Source organism: Passer montanus, unplaced genomic scaffold, assembly GCF_014805655.1.
Source record: "Passer montanus isolate IOZ18808 unplaced genomic scaffold, ASM1480565v1 scaffold2, whole genome shotgun sequence".
NCBI lineage: Eukaryota > Metazoa > Chordata > Aves > Passeriformes > Passeridae > Passer > Passer montanus.
Window position 1 is genome coordinate 9,944,106 of NW_024366591.1, and position 18,605 is coordinate 9,962,710.

Sequence of the window (18,605 nt, forward strand, 5' to 3'; positions counted from 1 at the left end):
TGACTGTAACCAACCATAGCAATGAACTAAATACTCTAAAACACAGGAGATTTGAACAACAATGTGAGTGGTAAGATCTTGTATTTATCACCACCTGTATAACAAGCATTTACCTAAGCTGGGGATGAAATATGTCTATCAAATTTTCAGTAAGATAATTTGTTAAAAATGCATACATGGACAGAAAAAGAGAAGTATTTTCCTTTCAGGGAAATAATTTCTACATGAAGACCTCCACTGGATGAACAAACAAAAAAAAATTCACAAAATTGATTTTATAAGCTATTCTGACAAAGGGACAGAACATACTTCATTTCTAAATAAGCCTTTTTGTATCTTAAAACAATTGGACTTAAGCAGGGGCTAAGTTTGGCAATGTTCATACAGAAACGTTGTAATTCTGCAAGGGATTCCTGATGTGCAGACACACCACCACAGTGCAATGTCACAGCAAGACATATACAGGTTACCTTCACCTTTTGAATGAAATTTAAATGAGAGGGAAACATCTCAATTTTAATCTTACAGGACTATCACAAAAGTAATTTCTGTAATAGCTACCAAGTGTCATTGAAAGGTAAATGAAAAGCAAAAAAAAAAATTTTCAAAAGAAATGCCAAAAATCACATCCACAAAAAGAAGGTGTAGCAGAAAATACTTTAATTTGCATTTTGTAGATTCAAACATAGCAAAGATTCAGAAGTGTTTAGATCTCTATAAGCAGTTCCAACATTGATTCTGATTTTAATAAATATTACATTTTAATAGGAGAGCTATATGGAGAAATTGTAAAGTGATGAATTGCTGATTGCTACTTTATAAACATGAGCATCAAGATTATTTACAACATATTACAGGTCATTTCCCAGAAAAGCACAAAGCAAGGTCAGATAAAGGCAACTCAACCATCAAACACAACTCAAGAAAATGTGGCACAGTGTATTTCATGCACATACAATGACAGCACAGATCATCAGCTGAAAACTAGGAAAACACTTATTATTCCAGCTTACACAAGTCTCTATATTTCATTGTTTTAAATTTATATTCTGACCTACCTCCTCAACACTGAAAAACAAGTTATTCAGCAACAGTGCCCTACTTTTTACCTATGTAGTTTGTACCAAGTCTTTTTTCACCATTTCACACATATCTTCATGACTTGGGAACAATTAAACATTTTTGTCTTTGTCTTCTCACTACCTCTGGGATTACAATCATTGTGTCATTTGTACAAGAAAATGTACTGCTACTCTAAAATGAATGGCAGACAGTGTTGACAAGCTGATCTCCAACAGGGAGCTGGAATTTAAAATAGCTTACAGGTCATGGACGGTGTAACTAACCTTATTCTTTAGTATCAAAAAAGAGTTGTAAATTTTTAAAATTTCATTCAACATATAAAGAACTAAGTCATCCAACTCACACAGCAAAACTTCATAGGCAGCATAGTCACAGAATGTACATCAAATACAGTAAAAAAGATGGTGACAGAAAAATTGTTTCAACTAGATTTGTTACAGGAAAAACCTTATGTCCTACCTCTACAATGACAGTGAAGTGAAATGCCTTTCATATTTGATCATCAAGAGATATGTACCTTCGGGTGCAACAGAACTTACACGCACAATTTGCTGTTCAGCTGCATTCCTGTGTTCCCATGACACAAAGGAAAAGAAGAAAAGCTTCACATCTCTTTATGTCCTTACCTAACAGTATTTACCTTGCACCAACAAGGGCTGCAAGGACCAGGTGTCCAGGATCTGCATGCCTGAGTCTCTCACCTGTCCCATGAGCAAGTGCATGATTCTGCTTCAGTGTCTGTTGATTTTAGCCAGGCACAGGTGGAAAAAGAAAAAAATAGCAAGTTGCATCCCCAGGAGGAGGCTGGAAGCAATTCACTTTCCCCACACAGCAAGGGGAAAAAAAGAAACATTTCTGAGACTTAGATCCTTCCTGGGGCAGCACAGTCATACAGTTTTGTTTTTTATTTTAACTAGAAAATCCTGCCTAAAGCTTTAGGCACTATAATATATAACAATACAGATAAATCTCAGTTATACAGCACTCCTCACACAAGTGAGCCTACAGTTCTAGCCCTTGCAGGTCTATCCAAAAGGCAAAGAATTAACAGCCAATTAAAAATTACCCTCTTTCAAGATATACAATTACTCAGAAGATTTGGATACTCAGTGTGTAACTCATCTACCAAACACAGCTGTTCACATCTGAGCTACTTACCTAGATTCCCACTTCAAGTTAATAGAGAAAAATAAACTCTGAGGGTGCAAATACAGAGCTTGGAAGAGGCCAGATGAATCCACCTAGAAACCTCCTGCTCTTCTGCTTAAGTAGAAAACAAAAGCCTGTGATGACTTGCTCAGACACAGGTGCCCACAGGCCAGAGAGGCTACTAGGGAAAAAAAAGCCATAAACATCCCCAAACTGGCATCAGCTTTGCCTAACACCATGTCCAATTACCTATGAGGTTAAACAGAAACTTCCACTGGGATACCAGTTCACTGCCAATTTGTGCAACTATCACCAAATTAAGGGTGGTTTGGATTTGTTTGTTTTTTTATTTCCCTTCTTATTTTTTCAAGTTTCCTTTAGCATACCCCAGTTTGACACAAAAGGGTTAACTTTCTTAAGCAACAGCATATTTTATAAAAGCCAAGTGTCAGCAGAATAGTCTATTTAATTTCCAGTCAGGTAGAAATTTGAGGCTAGTCTGGAAACAAAGGACAGAGTATATTCCAGCCTTCAGAAAATTTCAGCTGTAAAGGAACATATTATGGAAGCCAATACAATTACAATCAATTTTATAAATAGGTCACTCAGTATCTAATAGGGTGAAAAATGTTTAAGAGCACTTAATTTTGTGAAGACTTGTTTTTAAAAACAAGAGATGTATCTACACTGCACCAGCACTTCCTACATTCATAACACCTAACTTCATTTTTAACCATGCTGGTTTAAAAGAAATTATTACTTCATTTTAAATTTAAACCAATATTTGGTTGCTACTAATGGTAATGCTGTTTCTGAATTCTGTTTTGACACTGGTAAGTTATCACTGACATTTGTGGACAATGATACATGAGTAATTTCTTATTTTATGAAAGTAATGTTATTAACATACCCGTTTTTTATGCTGAATATCCTTTTAAAGAAGATACAGTATGGGTTTGCATAGATAGAGTATGTGGCATTAAATGTCAGTATGATTATGAATTTTAAAAAGCATCTTTTTTAAAAGTGACTACAAAAGCAAGTTCTTTTTACACTGACCTTTTAACATAGCACTCAAACATAACTCATAAAGAGCAAATTTATTTCCATGGCTCAAAGACCAAGTGTGCTATTTTAACATTTAAGACACTAAAGAGACAATTTTTGGAAACTGAACTTGTGATTACAATCTAGAAAAATAACATGGAGTAAACAGAAATTTGATTGACTGAGGTTTTTCAGCTAGCAGCACTCCACTAACCATCTCCCCCTGTCCTGACCCCTACCTCCAAGTAAATGCAGGTAAGGGGTTGCAGCAAGGGACTGCAGAAAAGTCACTTTCAACTCTGCTGCATCAGAGACAAGGTAGCAATTTTTAAAAAGTGCTGAAAAGCACAAGACAAGGGTAAAAAAATTGGTATCATCATGATGCAAAGAAGCCCAGCATGAAAACATTTTCTGCTCAGTAAATTTGCTATTTTTAAGTAAGTTTCATTATTACAGTAAGAAGCTAAAACTCACCAAGGGCCTTTTTTCCTTTTTGTGGTTAGTTTTTTTGTTATTATTTTTTTTGTTTGTTTGGAGGTGTCGTTCCCCCCCCCACTTCCTTTTGACAGTCAGAACAAACATTCCCCAAATACACTGAAGTTCAGTAAACGGGGAGACACAAGAAGTGATCCCCCCTTTCAAGACAGGCCAAGTCAGGGTGGAGGTACATATGTTTTCATATAAAACAGCTGTCTCAGAAAGACAAGGAAATAAGAAAATTTATGAAGTCTCAGTACAACAGAACAGTGAGCAGAAAACTTACAAAATAAACAGATCAGCATAATTTACACATTTAAAAACTCTATATTTCATTCATAAATATATTTTCTAATTAATAACCATTCCTAGTTTAAACATAAATATTCAAGTTGGGATTTGATTTTACTTTTTATCAGTTCATGTGAGTCCTGTAAGGATCAGTTCATTCTGCTCAATGCAGTCATGTAAATAATCTTCACTATCGGGCTGTGCAAAGACCTTCATTACCTAGTTTGTTGTAATAAAACTTTAAAATTCTGCAACTCTTTTATACTTGTGGAAAGCCTGGAAAACAAAAACCATCAAAGTGTTACTAAGTTAGCAAAAGAGAAGTACAAATTATCACATTCATTTTCCTTTAGATTTTTCCTCAAAAACAATTCTGTTCTCAAAAGATCTATTGACTCTCCATTTTACATTACCATATGTTATAGGGATTAAAGTTTATATATATGTTTAATCATCCCAGCTTCATTAAACTTCTAAAAATCCCTAACCACAGGTAGTAAAGTTTATTACATTCTTTTATCAGATTGTTTAAATAGATTGTTTAAACAGGAACAGATTGTTATATTCAAGATCTGAAGAACTAACATAATGAACAAAGCACGCTCTATGTAAACTTCTTTTAAAGCTTTTAAAATGTTTCATCATTTGAAGGAGATACATTTTTTAAAAATTAATCAAATTTGAGACTTAAATTTCATCTTATAAAAGGTAGATTTATGAGACTTGATACAGAGGGGATGAATTAGATCCAAACAGAATGAAGATTAAGGCTAAAAATCCACATGCTCAGTTGGAAGGCATTAGTTTATCAATATTACTGGTAGCAATTCAGCCTTTCGAAACATACAGCTACAGGTAGAATGCCATCTTTCCACAGAAACCGAGTATGGACACTGAAGTTTTATATTTTTCTACTATTAAAATGATGACATTTTACCTTCCAAAGGCATTTACAAGAGCAACTATTTCTTGCCGTGTGAGCTGAAAACCTTTTGATGGGCTATTCTCAGGAAGGCTCTGTATTTCTTTCTCAGAAAACAAGATCTTCAGAGCAGTTCCTAAGCCTTGAGTCTGTAAGAAAAGTCCAATGTTTTAACATCAGTAAAACCATTCCTTCAAATACTGAAAAAACCATAAAAAAGATAAAAACACATTCATCTTGGTGAACTTTAGTACCGATTCTTATATACTGACCCTCAACCCAATAACTGTACAAAAACCAGAGCACTAAAGCAAATACATGACAGCAATTGTGTACCAGGTTCAGTCACTTATTTAGGAGCATTGGTTTCCTCAAGTATACTTGCTCTTCATCCTTGTCTTTTTCATCTCTTCTTTTCCCATCTCTTTTCTCCTTGGTTATGCATATGAAAACATGTCTATTACAACACTTCCAGCTCCCTCCTGCCCCTCACTTAGAGGTGCTCCACTCCTGCAGGCGCACATCTCCCCTTTCCCTTTGAAGTCAAACTAAGTTTTTTATGAGGTATCACAACACATGTGCTTTTTCCACCTTCAATTCTAGGAGCAAACAAAGCAGTTTCAATTTCAACCCCTATTTTCTATGCAGGAGTAGAACAGAAGTAGGTTTTCTTATTTTCACTTTTAGTTGGGCTACATAAGCAACCACTGGATTTCGACAAAAAGTGGTTGAAGCTGGCTGCAAAAGAATTTTATAGGTCAGCAAATCTGGCCTTCTTTAGTTCTTAGTGAGGTGGAACAACAACAATAGATCAGAAGCATTAACTAGGACAGGATACAGAGAACTCCAGAAATTCAGCAGAGACCAACAAATTTTTGATGCTACAAACTCTTTGAAAATTGCACTCTGATAAGTTTAATGTAGTAAGTAGTATAGTATAACAGGCACTCCAAAATAACATTAGTCTGGAGGTTTAAAATACTGTTGTCAGTAGGAGCCAAGAAAATTAAACTGGATTTCAACTTTCAGCTTTACTGGGCAACTTTGCATTCATTTGCTGCCCTCTGCATAAACTGTGAAAATCTCAATTACTTCTTTTTCTTACACCTCAGTTTGTGGAGTTAAATATCACCCTGGATTCCCTAACAAGTAAGTGCTCTGTTTAAAGGAAGATTACCATAAGTGATGGGAAGACTCCTCTGATTACTGAATACAGATGAGATATTGACTGTTAGTAATATCTTACCATGAAGCATCTACTTTAAAAGTAACTATTTAAAACACAAACTTTATGTTTTAGTAAACTACACAGCTGTTGAATAAACAAAATAAACAATTTGAAAAAAAAATTAAAATGTTTAATGGTAAACTAAACATATATCTATTTTTAATACATAGGTAAGGATACCAGGGACCAACCATGTGCAAGAAAGCCTGAATGCTAAGGTAAGAGGTGTCCTGCCAAAATTAAATAGATGCTTATCTTGGGACCTGCCCCTGCCAGAACACACAGACCTACACAAAATAAACTGTACCTGCAGCTTGCCCCACAGCCTGCATTTGTCACATCCAACACAGTCCATTATGCGGGAGATGTTCTTGAAATGCAATCTGAATTCTTCCTATCAGTTAAAAACAAAACAAAAAAGCTTAAGCTAATGTACATCTTAGCTTATACATAATATGCAGGGTAATGTCTGGATTCTGTACACTGATTTCCTACCAATTGTCTCCAAATTTTCTGAGGTATAAGTACTGTATCTGTGTCCCTGACCATTTTTTCTTCCATTATTCAAATCCCTTTTGAACAAAACACCTTTTTGACAAACAAGTTACAATTCACAAAAGATATTTCCTGTTCAAAACTATGGGTAGATTGTTGCTGTGCAACTTCAGACAGAGCAGGAGCAATCACAGTGCAGAACTAACTAGGCTGATCTCAATTTTTTAAGGTCCAAAAAACACTACTGTGCTAATAAAATGCCGCCACACTTTTCTAATAGCATTTTTTGTAATGCTGATGACATTCCAAACCACTACTGAAATAAGTGTTTTAAGTGTTAATATTTATTAAAAGAACTTCATTACCAAGCACCACTCCAACTATGGAATTGCAATTTACACCAGTGGCACGTTAACACCAGAAGCTGATGGGTAGGTACAGCATTCTCATTAGGTTCCCATGTCTAGGAACTATGTTTTCTAATGTTAAGTATCATGTAATGATACTGTCTCATATATATTTATATATATATATACATATATATTTATATTTATGAGACAGTCTCATATATAACACAATACTATCTTGTATTCTATTATATAAGTCATCATTTTGTAAAGCAAACATGAGGTTCTTTTCATCCAGATAATTATGAAACAGTTACTCTCCTTAAAAATAAGCACCACTGCCTTTACTGGTAATACACATTTGCCCCACCACTGATGCCAGACTCAAGGCACAAAGCCAGAGATTTCAGTCTTCTTGGATCAGGACAGCACCTTACCACAAAGTTGATTAAAAGGCCTCAGATACAGTTCTAGAACAGGGATAAAACCTTACTCTCAGCAGTGTGTTTGGGGCAGGTGAAGGGCTTTCCAAAGTAACACAGCCTAACTCCAAAATAGGTATTTTGGACGTCATTTAGAAAACTAGCTTTACCTTTAGTGACTTGGCTCCTTTTTTATCTCCAGCAAACATGGACTTCTCATCAAAGTGCATACGGAAGGACCTAATAAAGACAAAATGCAATCAAAACAAATGCTGACATAAACTAGTGTGCAATTAAGCCTGGTGAACAGCCGATGCCATCAATGTAAAATATTTTTCAGAGTTCCTAGCCCTTGCAGATTAGACCTTAAAAAAATTACTCAGTGGTATTGGTTTTACTATTCAATCACTGTAACTTGAAATCTGTTACTCAGAGTTTTGTTCAAATTAATGCTGAAATTGGTTTAATGATTGCCTTCCCACTGATCACTGCCTGACTACATCTCAATTACCTAGCAAGACCACGATTAGGGACAGCAATGAAACCACACAACATGTAACCAACCACAAAAACTAGCAAAAAGGAGAGCAAAGAAACTGAACATTCTGGAATAAATAGAAGGAAGAGGGGATGGCCAAACCAACAGAGGTTAAGTCCATGATAAAAGCTGGATTACTCAGTGGACCATTAAAAGACTGTATGTACTACTTTTCAAAATAAATCATGTGCATCTTATACTAAAGAATCAGAAAAAGCAACACACAGGAAAAAATCAGGAAGTAGCCCAGGGTGTTGAGTTGTATGGGTTTTTTTGAGTGCATTTTATTGGTTTGTTTTTAAAGACTGGTATATTTAAACATTAAAACTTTTAATTTGTCTTATCAAATGTACAAATTCCCCTTGATCTCTCCCATTACTTAAATTTTATTCCTTCATTCCACTCTCCTTCTTGTCCTATCCTATCAAGGAGCCACCTATTCTCACTTCCAAATATAACTGAAAATTTCAACTGCTGATAAAACCCCCTCGTGCCTTACTTGGTATCCCTGAAGATATCTAGTAAGAGAGCTTTAGACTCAGCATCCTCGTGGCCATTGCCAGTGTAGAGGTCGACAACAGCACGCTCAAAGTATGGAGCGACCTTTGACAGAGCACGCAGCTCTATCAAATACAAGAAATACAAGTTCTTGAGCCTCCTTGGTCCTTCTCCTTTCGTTTCAGCAGGGTCAAAGCGGCGAGTGAACTCTTTCACATTTGGTCCCCAGCGGGGCTTCCCCCACGTTTCTACACAGAGAAAGAAAAAGGGGGCAAGGGTAGTAAAAGAGACACATTTAGAACATAAAATCAACTAAGCATACCTCAGTAATTTTCAGAAGAAAAAAAATACATACTACAGATATTGTAGAATTCCATTCAGCAATTTTGCCTAGACATACCTTCAAGAAGATAATTTGCACACAGGTGCAAGTTGATGCTAGCATGGAGTCCAGAAATGAGTTTATAAAACACTCTTTTCTCAAGGCACAGACCTGTCCAGGAAAAATGACAAACAGATCCCAAACTAAATACTGGAAATAATTCATTAAAATGAATATACCCTCTCATTTTAATGATGCATTGCTGACTTTCAAGAATTACAATTACAGCACTTGAGTATTGTTAATAAGCCCTTATAGCCATCATAGGAAAAGCTTACCTCCTATTTTTTACATAAAGCAATACTATTAATGGCAATACTATTAATGGCATTTGACATTTCTTGCTTGCTATTTTAGTGTTCTAGTAAAAACAGTCATGTTCAATTGGCACAGATAAATTGCTGCACAAAAATAATGTTCAATTGGCACATATAAAGCAATACTATTAATGGCATTTGACATTTCTTGCTTGCTATTTTAGTGTTCTAGTAAAAACAGTCAAATAATCATCTGTTCAATTGGCACAGACAAATTGCTGCACAAAAATAAGATACCTATACTGTTTGAGCAATAAATTTGAATTGATATTGAATTTTGACTGTCTGGAAATCAGAAATATACTGTGATCCATCTTCATTACAACTAGAGCTACCATTGAGGAGGAGGAGAGGAGTGGCCCTGAAGAAAAACACCAAAAGGCCCAGAAAACCTTACAGCACTGGGAAACAGAAAAAATACCTCTTCATAGCTGTACTGAAGATTTAAATGCACAAGACAAAACCTTGGAAAAGATTACTTGATGAATACAGACTTCTACAGCATAAATGGAAATACAGTGGCATTGAGATGTCAGAATATATGCTGAAATTTATACGCTGAAATTACTTACTATTCCAATTAAAACCAAAGTTAGAGACCACACTTGAAATTTCAGAGTTTGTTCCTCTCAAAAATGTTTGGGCAACTTTCCTGGCACTCCAATCTCCACAACTGGAAGCAGGAAGAGCTGATGCTAAAGGCTACCTGTGAGGCTGCCATGTGTCCTCACTTAGACGTTACATTTTTAAAGGCATGTAAATTTACACACTTTCCTACAATACCACCAGGCAAGTAAAGGCTTAGGGAAGGCAGAATGAACTAATTTTAAAATTAAGTACATTTGACTCAATTTTCCGCACACCTCCAAAATGGGATTTTGATTGCTACTGCTGCAATAATAATTTCCATTTCAACATGAATAAAAAGAAAACTGCTTTGCCTTCTGAACACAGATTATAAACTGGGAACACAGCCACCAAAATCTTTAATGTTCTTTAAAACTGTTTCCAAATAATAATGCTTACCAATATTACTACTACAAATGCCTCTGCTTAAATGCCTAAAATAACCAGGAAATTCAAAGTTAACTGGCAATGAAGTGAATTCCCTCTTTATGAAAGATAAAACACTTAAATGTTTAAGGAGTATGATGTCTAAGTAAATGAGAAGATTTTTAAAGACCCTCAAGGTAAGAAGTATTTGAACAACATTTGGAAGCTCTGCACAATTTATGAAAGCCTACACTATGAAAAATATTTGAGGAGATGAAAAAAGTGCTACAGTGTTCCTTCTTGTGAACACCAGAGTAACTCATCCAAGAGCCTTACCTTCTAGCCACGTGTAGAAAGATTCTCCTGTAAGAACAAAGTACATAGTTAATTGAAGAATATTCATTTTCAACATTACAGCATCTTTATATTACTATGCATGCAACATCAGCTGCCATCTAATTTAACATGAGCTTAAATAATTTAGCTGTTAAAATGAGAATAGGCACTGAAGCAGCTAACTTGGAGGCTGGTTTAAATCTGTTGGGGACAGAATAGGAGAAATACAAGAATGAGCATGCCTAAGCTACTGGTCAGGGCACCAGTGTATGGAAGCACAAGTTTGATTATTTGCACTGCTGGTGAAAGACATGATGGCAGAGTGCAATTCTGACAGCCTTCACCTTAATCTGCCTAAAGGTTTCCTTTAGACTTAGATCTTTTGCCCAAGAGCTTTCAGTTGACTGAGTTGACTGAAAAACCTTTAAGTCTGCCTCACTGTAGGCAGATCAAATAATTTCCCCCCGCTGTCTCCCAATCTGCCCAAAAATCAATCTTCCCAATTCAAGAAAATACACAAAAAATTGTCCCTCTTCTTTTAAGGGATGTGACATCAGTATCAATGGGGCTCTGGAAGAACTAATAACATTATTACAACACATATTCTGTTAGAAGAATAAGAACCAAGAAGAGAATTGTGTTTTGCTCTTATCCACTCCATCCCCTTACTCCAAATGAAAGTATGAGTCCATTAAAAACCTTTTCTGATCAATAATCTGCATAAAAACATAACTTTCCTGCTCTCTCACTCAATAACAGAAACATAACTTTCTTGCTCTCTAATTTGATAACTGCAAAGTGAATAAATCCAAAACTCTCTAATGCTTACTTCAATTCTGCAGGTCAAGGAAAATAAGATGACTTACCATCATCTCCTCCTTAGAGGGAAAAAAAAAAAAAAAAGAAATGCATAAGCATTAAAAAGGTAATTTCCACAGCAAAGCAGTAATGAAACACAGACTTTAATACAAACACTCAAAAGTGCAGGAAACCTCATTTATTTTATAAAAAAATAGGCTACTTTCTTTCACTCCATTCTTTATCCCCAAGACCACACAAGACTTGATACATTGTAATAATAAAAGTCACTAAGAAATTCAAATCTTGGAAGCAGCTGATTCACATTCTTGAAAGCTGTACTTCAGCTTCAGAAAAATGGTTAAGAAGCCACAGTCTTTAGTTTGCATTGTTCAACAATCAATTCAGTGTTCATTCCTGAAATTTTGATCTCTGCAGTAAACAATTCTCACAATTATTTTTAATTGTGTGTATCAGCTTTTAGTAATTATAAATATTGAGATATCTTGATTTTCTAGTGGATGGTGATTTTTTAACTGAATCTATTGGCTAATAGTTAATTTTTAAGGGAAATGAAACACTGACAGAGGAAAGCTGATTCATTAGAAACACCAGATTATAGCTTTCAACTTAAATTTGAAAACAAATCCCAAGTTATTAGAATACTTTTTAAAAACAATTTTGCACATAACTGATTCTTTGTAAGTGTCCAGTCCTTCAAATAATGTCATTATTTGTACATTTGCAATACATTGCACACTATGGATGAAAAATGTACAACTACATTACACCAGGGTAAGTATGAACTGAAGTGACTAAATGAAACGCTTTTTGAAAAAAGAAACAGGAATACAAAAGTGCATTCAAATCGGAAAACTAATGTGACACTTTGTAAACAGTTTGAGACTTGTAATTTAGTTTTAATATCAGCTTACCTGACATTAATGAGCCTATTAACAGGGGTAAAATTAGGCATGTATGTAATAAAGCATCACCAGCTTTAGTCTAAATATTAAAAATGTACAGCTACATCTACAGAGGAAATAAAAAAAGCAGGAAGCACACCTACAGACTGAAGATTGCTGTCTGTATCTACCCTTGTACTACAACAGTCACTCTGTTAAAAGAAGTGCATTGGAAAATAAAACAGGCAAGACCCACCCCTGCTAGGCGCCAGTGGATTTAAAGGACGATAGACAGATCGAGGCCTAAAAAATAAGTTAGAAAACACAAAGATCAGTTTTTTTGCTAAATTGAGGTACAAGTATAAGCAATAGGCTTCCTCTCCCTCCCAATTACTTGAAGCAGTTTTCTTCATAAATGCTGTTCCATACTCTCCAAGCAGAAGGCCCCTTGTATCCAGTGTAACGTTCTGGATTCAGCAGCAAATCCACATACTGTGCATCTGGAGATCTCTCATCTAAATAGGAAAAATTTTGTAACATATGCTAAGTGATCAATTGAAAAAGATTTAACCAGTCTCAGAACTAAATGTGAACAAGAGGTCTCCTATAATACTATTCTATCTTCCAGCTGGATTTTAAGTGCCACGTATGTAAAAATGCAGCAATATACACACTAAATACAAAGCTCAAAAGTACATAATCTATTCCAAAGTCTCCTGTGTGTCTAATTTCTATAATGTCTGATGATCATCTATGTGGCTTCTTTAAATCTACCATAAAGATTTGACATGCACTGTTTTCCCTGACCCTAGGCTAAGGCATAAACAGTGTTTTGTTTTAAAAGGCTTCCAAATTTGGGGTTTGTCTGGCAGTATTTGGTTGAGGGGGTTGCTTTTATGAAGTGGGTATACTGCATATAGTAAGTTCATAATAAACACAAGATCAAAGTAGCACCTCTTGTAGCTGGTACATATTGTAAATGTATTAGCTAAATCCATTTTTCCTCCAAATACCTTTGTATACCAGCAGAAAAGTCTGAATCACATTGCTTAACGGTACAAAACTTTCAGCATATTGCAGAACAAATCTATTGGTTACAACAAGAAACATGTTACTTGAGCAGCCTTACAACAAGCTATACCCTTATCTCAGAAGTTCACTACAGATTTCAGGTAACTTATCCAAAGAAAATTGTGAAACAGGACTCCCTCTGCTGAAAAACACTGTAGAAACAGAAAAAAATTTCAAGCTACAACCAGTGAAAAGCAGGAGGAATTCACCCCTCTTTGAAATTCTAGGTCAAGACCAACTCATGCTTAAACAAACCCCACATACAAAAGCCAAAAAGTCCAGAGACTTATTCGTAGGAATGGGCCAAGAAGTGCCACGTAGTACTTCCTCAGATATTAAAAAACCCCACAGAAACAGAGAGTGAAACTGTTCTAAAAAAAGAGATGATTCTGCATGAGCAGTTAAGCATTGCTTCAGCAGTAGCAGCAAAAACAAAGAAAGGACACTGATACGAGACACACAACAACGAGTGCCAAATGAGAGAAAGTCAAATTACAGCTTTACTTATTTATTTGACAGAGTGGCTAACCTAAGCAGTTCCTACACTCCCTAATCGCTTCAGGGTCCATTTTTCTTCTTGTTATCCCCATACAACTGAGTATGTGTACTGCAGAGCCATACAACAGAAAGATGGAAAGGCGACCTGGGTTACTAAGTTTTTTCAGCTAAATCAATTCCCTTATCTAGTTTATGGTTAAACCCAACCCAAGAGAGGAGAAGAGAGCAAGGGTTTCTGCTTCCTGCCCATGACTCCCAGTAGTCGTTCTCTCTCACTCTCCCTGCTCCAGATGACAAACGCACCCAAGACAATTCATCACAACAGTGTGGGAGGTGGCAGGGAGATGGCAACTTACTTTCCTGCTATTTAGGTAAGCCTAATCAGTTTACCATGCAGAAAGATGCATACCAGAGCCAGTGCAAAAAACCCACAGCTGGACACAGGCTCCTTCAGCAGGAGATATAAGGAGAGATGGAAGTAGAATCAGGAACTACTTAAATAGTATTATTTCTAAAATAAATGCTCCTCAATTATACCTTTCACAGCCAGTATTACTCAAAAATGTTTGTAGACAACTGGAAGATAGTAGAGACAACAGCAGATAATTCCATATAACAGTTCAGATCTACAGTAATGCTCATTAGCTGTTACAGAAACAGCCCATATAGAAAGCATTCAGATCAGACACAGCAGAAGTGCTGAAAGAGAACTGCAGCTGCTAGGTCCACTGCAGCTGCTACTTTCTCAGGGGACACCAAACATAAGCCTAAAGGTAGATGAAAACATCTGGCATTATGCCCTAAATATTCCTAGCATAGGAAGCTTTCTAAGATATTTATTAAGAAGGACTTCAGTAGTCAATCCTGAAGCTGGCAATTCTCACACTTATCTGAAAAACACTCCTTTGAACTTTGAATGTTACAAGCAAATAAAAAGACTCACATACATGGAGGAGAGGAACGACACAATTTAGTATCCTAATGTTTTAACAATAAGAAAGTCCTTTTAAATAAGGATGCAGAAATCATTTGGAAACAGCAAGACTGGAAGAGGAACAAACTCAATCCAAGCACAGTAGAACAGCAACAAAACAACATAGCAGTAAGAAACAACCAGCTGCAAGCCATTTGTCTTCTATTTGTGCTAGATGCAATTTCTTTGTAAGAAGCTTTTAAAAAAAGTGTTAGCCCCCTCCCATTTACCACCTTTTTATTTACATAAATACCTCATGTTCAATATACTAAAAGGAGATAACAGTTAATGTGCACTGTGTAGGCTACCAAACACTCCTTTTAAAATTGCAAAAAAATTTCACTTTGTGTGTATGATATGAACTGCCACGTTTCTGTCACTTGGGACAAAATTTAAACTTCTTAAAAATTATTATTTGTACAGAAACCATGATCTTTTGCATTTTTATGAGACAGCAAATAAAACAAACACTCTGAAAAAGCTTAAACATTTTACCATCAAGTTCACAGAAATGATCCTGTGAATCATCATATCTTGCCCAGTCAATGAAAGCCTCCTTACTTTGGTTACTGAGGGAAAAAAAAAAAATTATTTTAAACTTTTAAATAAACAATGTCAATAAGAGCTTCTGAAAGAAATATAACACACATATAGCTTGGCATTGGATTCTGAGTCAGTATACCTGAAACTTGAGAATATACACAGCTACCCCTTGTTAACTGCAATGAGATTCAAGCAGGCATCAACTCCAATACTTTCAAAAGTCAACTTGATGTTGAGACAAAGATTTCACCATTATTTGAACAAACTGCAGTGGCTTCTCTTCTTCAGTAAGAGCTTGGTAAAATATGTACATAGAATACATTTTTAACACATTTCAAAGTACTACTTCAGCAGCTGTCACTTCGAGGGTGGGGGAGGGAGGAATCACCCTATTTTCATAACCTGTACTTTCAATGAAAGCTGCAATTGTGAGTGCCTTACTTTTTACTGGGAGACTAGATGTCTAAATCCCTCTTCTAAGCTAAGAATTCTATGAATATGATTTGTCCTAAGCCATTTTAATAATAATGGCATTCCACTCTAGCATTTGCAAAGGTGCACTGTACTAGAGAGACAAAGTAGTTTGAAGCTCCCACAATATGAAACCAAACAGTACCAAAATCTTCCTTCTGTGACTGTGTGCAGCACAGAACTACTGTGCTACACACAGTCACACTACTGACAGCAAAATGTAAGCAAAATTAAGATCGGGAACTCTGCTCCAGGCTGCAGGGAAGCACCTTGAAATAACAAAAACAACCTATTCCATTTGATCAAATTAGCACCTGCTCAATGCTACAAACAGAGGCAATTCTACATCAAGTTACATTTCTAACCTTCTGCCAAATCACAATAGGAGACATTATACTTGGCATTAGGTGAGGATATTCTCTGGTAATTACCAACAGAGAAGATTTGATAACCACAAGAAATACAACTTATAAAGGAAAGCAACTCAAAACCAAGATGATAATGCACTGCATTACTTTCCTGCAAAGCACAAGCTCGTCCTCCACTTGCAGGATCCACTACCTGCCCTCTTCCAACTTTAATTATCTATCCTACTCTCATAAAGGCATTTTCTCTAGCTCTTCATTTACAGTGTCACATTCTTTTGCCTTACAGAAATGGAACAGAATTAATAACTTCTTCCCCTAAAACACCACACAGCAGGCAGAAACACTAATTTTTTAAAGGCACAATAAAGTTTTAAAATCTTTACCAGGTAGAGCTGCTGAAATTTGTGGGCAAAATATCCCTCCATTAACAGTGAAAAACTGATTCTTCTGTTTCTGTTTTTCAAAACTGAGGAATCCAGTAGAGTGCTATGTTTTCTAGATGCTGTTGCACAGACTTTTGTACCTGGGGGTAACACTGTCCTGAAGAATTCCTTCCACCCAATCTTGACAGTACCATGCAATAAGCAAGATCAGAGAATTGGCCCAAGCTAAAAATAACTTTGCCCACAACAAAAGTATCTCAGCTCCCTGATCTGGTTCACTGAATGATCACAAATAAGCACAACAGTTGCAGTGCAACAGTGGGACAAAGTATGACCAAACCCCATAATCCAGCACAGTTGCTGAGAACAAAGAATAGAGCAAAGGTGGTTTTATTTGCAAATTTCTTCTGATTCTTGATGCTGTAAGATACCTCTTTTAAGTAGTATCAAAGCATGCTTTAAACAAAAAAAAAAGTCTACTTATAATTCAATACCTTTTTCTTCAGATGTTCTTGCATCATTCCCCATTTACTTTCTAATGGGTTATGGAAAGAATGAAGAACAAAAACCGGCACATCAGACAGAGAAAATAAAGTGTTCCTTTCTTACTATTTTTGTACTGTTGATGTAAATCACGGCATACCTTAAGGTACTGTTAACTGCTCCCAGCTTGTTAGCTTGCTCACAGTCTTCCAATTCTTTGGAATTATTTGCTGCTTTTGAATACTGTAAAAAAGGAATATTGAATATCCAAATGAATTATTGAAATCCTCAAGAACAGGTGTTGTGAATGGCATTTCTAAGTTTAGCAGTGAGTTCCCCAGTATTAAGGAAAATCCTCTTATTCTAGAAGTGGTTCTATATATATGGTTCTGGAACATTTCTTACTTCCGATTTTTTTTCACTTAAGTTCATCAGGCTGATTTCACTCCAAATTTAACTGTTACAGGGAATTCAGGTAAAGATGTCAAAATTTCGTTTTGCCTTTTGTTTAAACTGAGTTCTTTTGTTATGAAACACTCTACATGGAGTGTTTCAGATACTTATTTACAGTCTCATAAAAAGACCTTGAAAGATGAGCAGCATCATACCTATAAACATGCTCTTTTTTTTGCAAGTATAATCACATGCCAAGTTTCATTTCATTTCACTAGGTATGTTGTAGGTGTATTTATTAGTTTTGGCCATTTTCCCCTCGTATTTCCTTTAATGCAATTCATCAGCCTGCTTCAGATGCACATGGGTCTGGAAGACAAGCTTTTTCAGCTGAACTCAAATTTTGCTTATTTTAAAGACAGAATGGAAATATATAAGCTGAACTTTGCTTCTGAAATATTTTTTAAAAAGTAATCCACTAAAATACATACTTTAATTATAGATTATATTACACTCTTCTATAATAATATGGTTATGTAAGCAGGGAATTTAAGTCTGTGAGCTTAAATCTCAGAAAGTTCTTCTAACTTTAAGAACATAAAAGGTAGTAACAGTGCTGTCCTAAAAGATAAACTCAATTTCCTCCTTTTGGGGGTTTTTGGATTGGCAGGGTGGGGGGAATGTGTGTTTTTTCCAGACTAAACCTTAAAGTCAATTAATAAAACAAATAAATGATAAATTTTAAAAGAAAGAGTGATTTATTTCTGTGGACAGCTTTGTGGTCAAGATGCCAGAGGAAAAGTACCACCACAATATGTATCACTAAAAAAAAAAAGAAAATAAATTTAATTAAAACTGTTCAGATGAGTAAGCAAAATTATTTGCTTTTTAGAAATGCATTTGCCTGTACCAACATGGGGAAAAACACCAGAAGACCTAAGACACAAAGGAGATTAGAAAAAACAAATAATTTAAATCTTGCTAGGGGCCTTGCCCATAAATATTTACTCTAGAAAGAATTTCTCATTCAATTTTCTTGAATTTGGCAGGCATGGGACCTCATTCTTTAGCATTGTAGGGAAGTTAAAAAGAAAAATGGGAACAAGGAATGGCCTTAACCTAGACTGAAACAGATACTGCTGATGAAATAACATACGGAGATGCTGAAGCAAACATTCTGCATGTCTAGAGTTG

At 35.7% G+C, this 18,605-nt stretch overlaps 1 protein-coding gene across 1 annotated transcript in view; it reads right to left on the reverse strand.

The window, feature by feature from the left end:
- Nucleotides 1–643: 643 nt before the first annotated feature.
- ERO1B (endoplasmic reticulum oxidoreductase 1 beta) overlaps nucleotides 644–18,605 on the reverse strand; it is a 29,047-nt gene continuing 11,085 nt past the window's right edge. The window contains exons 5-16 of the mRNA XM_039707052.1: nucleotides 17,179–17,261; nucleotides 15,266–15,339; nucleotides 12,623–12,743; nucleotides 12,485–12,531; nucleotides 11,392–11,403; nucleotides 10,526–10,552; nucleotides 8,898–8,990; nucleotides 8,499–8,745; nucleotides 7,632–7,701; nucleotides 6,505–6,591; nucleotides 4,985–5,118; nucleotides 644–4,323 (exon numbers count right to left, since the gene is read on the reverse strand). Of these exons, the coding sequence (XP_039562986.1) occupies nucleotides 4,263–4,323; nucleotides 4,985–5,118; nucleotides 6,505–6,591; nucleotides 7,632–7,701; nucleotides 8,499–8,745; nucleotides 8,898–8,990; nucleotides 10,526–10,552; nucleotides 11,392–11,403; nucleotides 12,485–12,531; nucleotides 12,623–12,743; nucleotides 15,266–15,339; nucleotides 17,179–17,261 (1,056 nt within the window). The 3' untranslated portion in view covers nucleotides 644–4,262. The remainder of the gene's footprint in view (nucleotides 4,324–4,984; nucleotides 5,119–6,504; nucleotides 6,592–7,631; nucleotides 7,702–8,498; nucleotides 8,746–8,897; nucleotides 8,991–10,525; nucleotides 10,553–11,391; nucleotides 11,404–12,484; nucleotides 12,532–12,622; nucleotides 12,744–15,265; nucleotides 15,340–17,178; nucleotides 17,262–18,605) is intronic.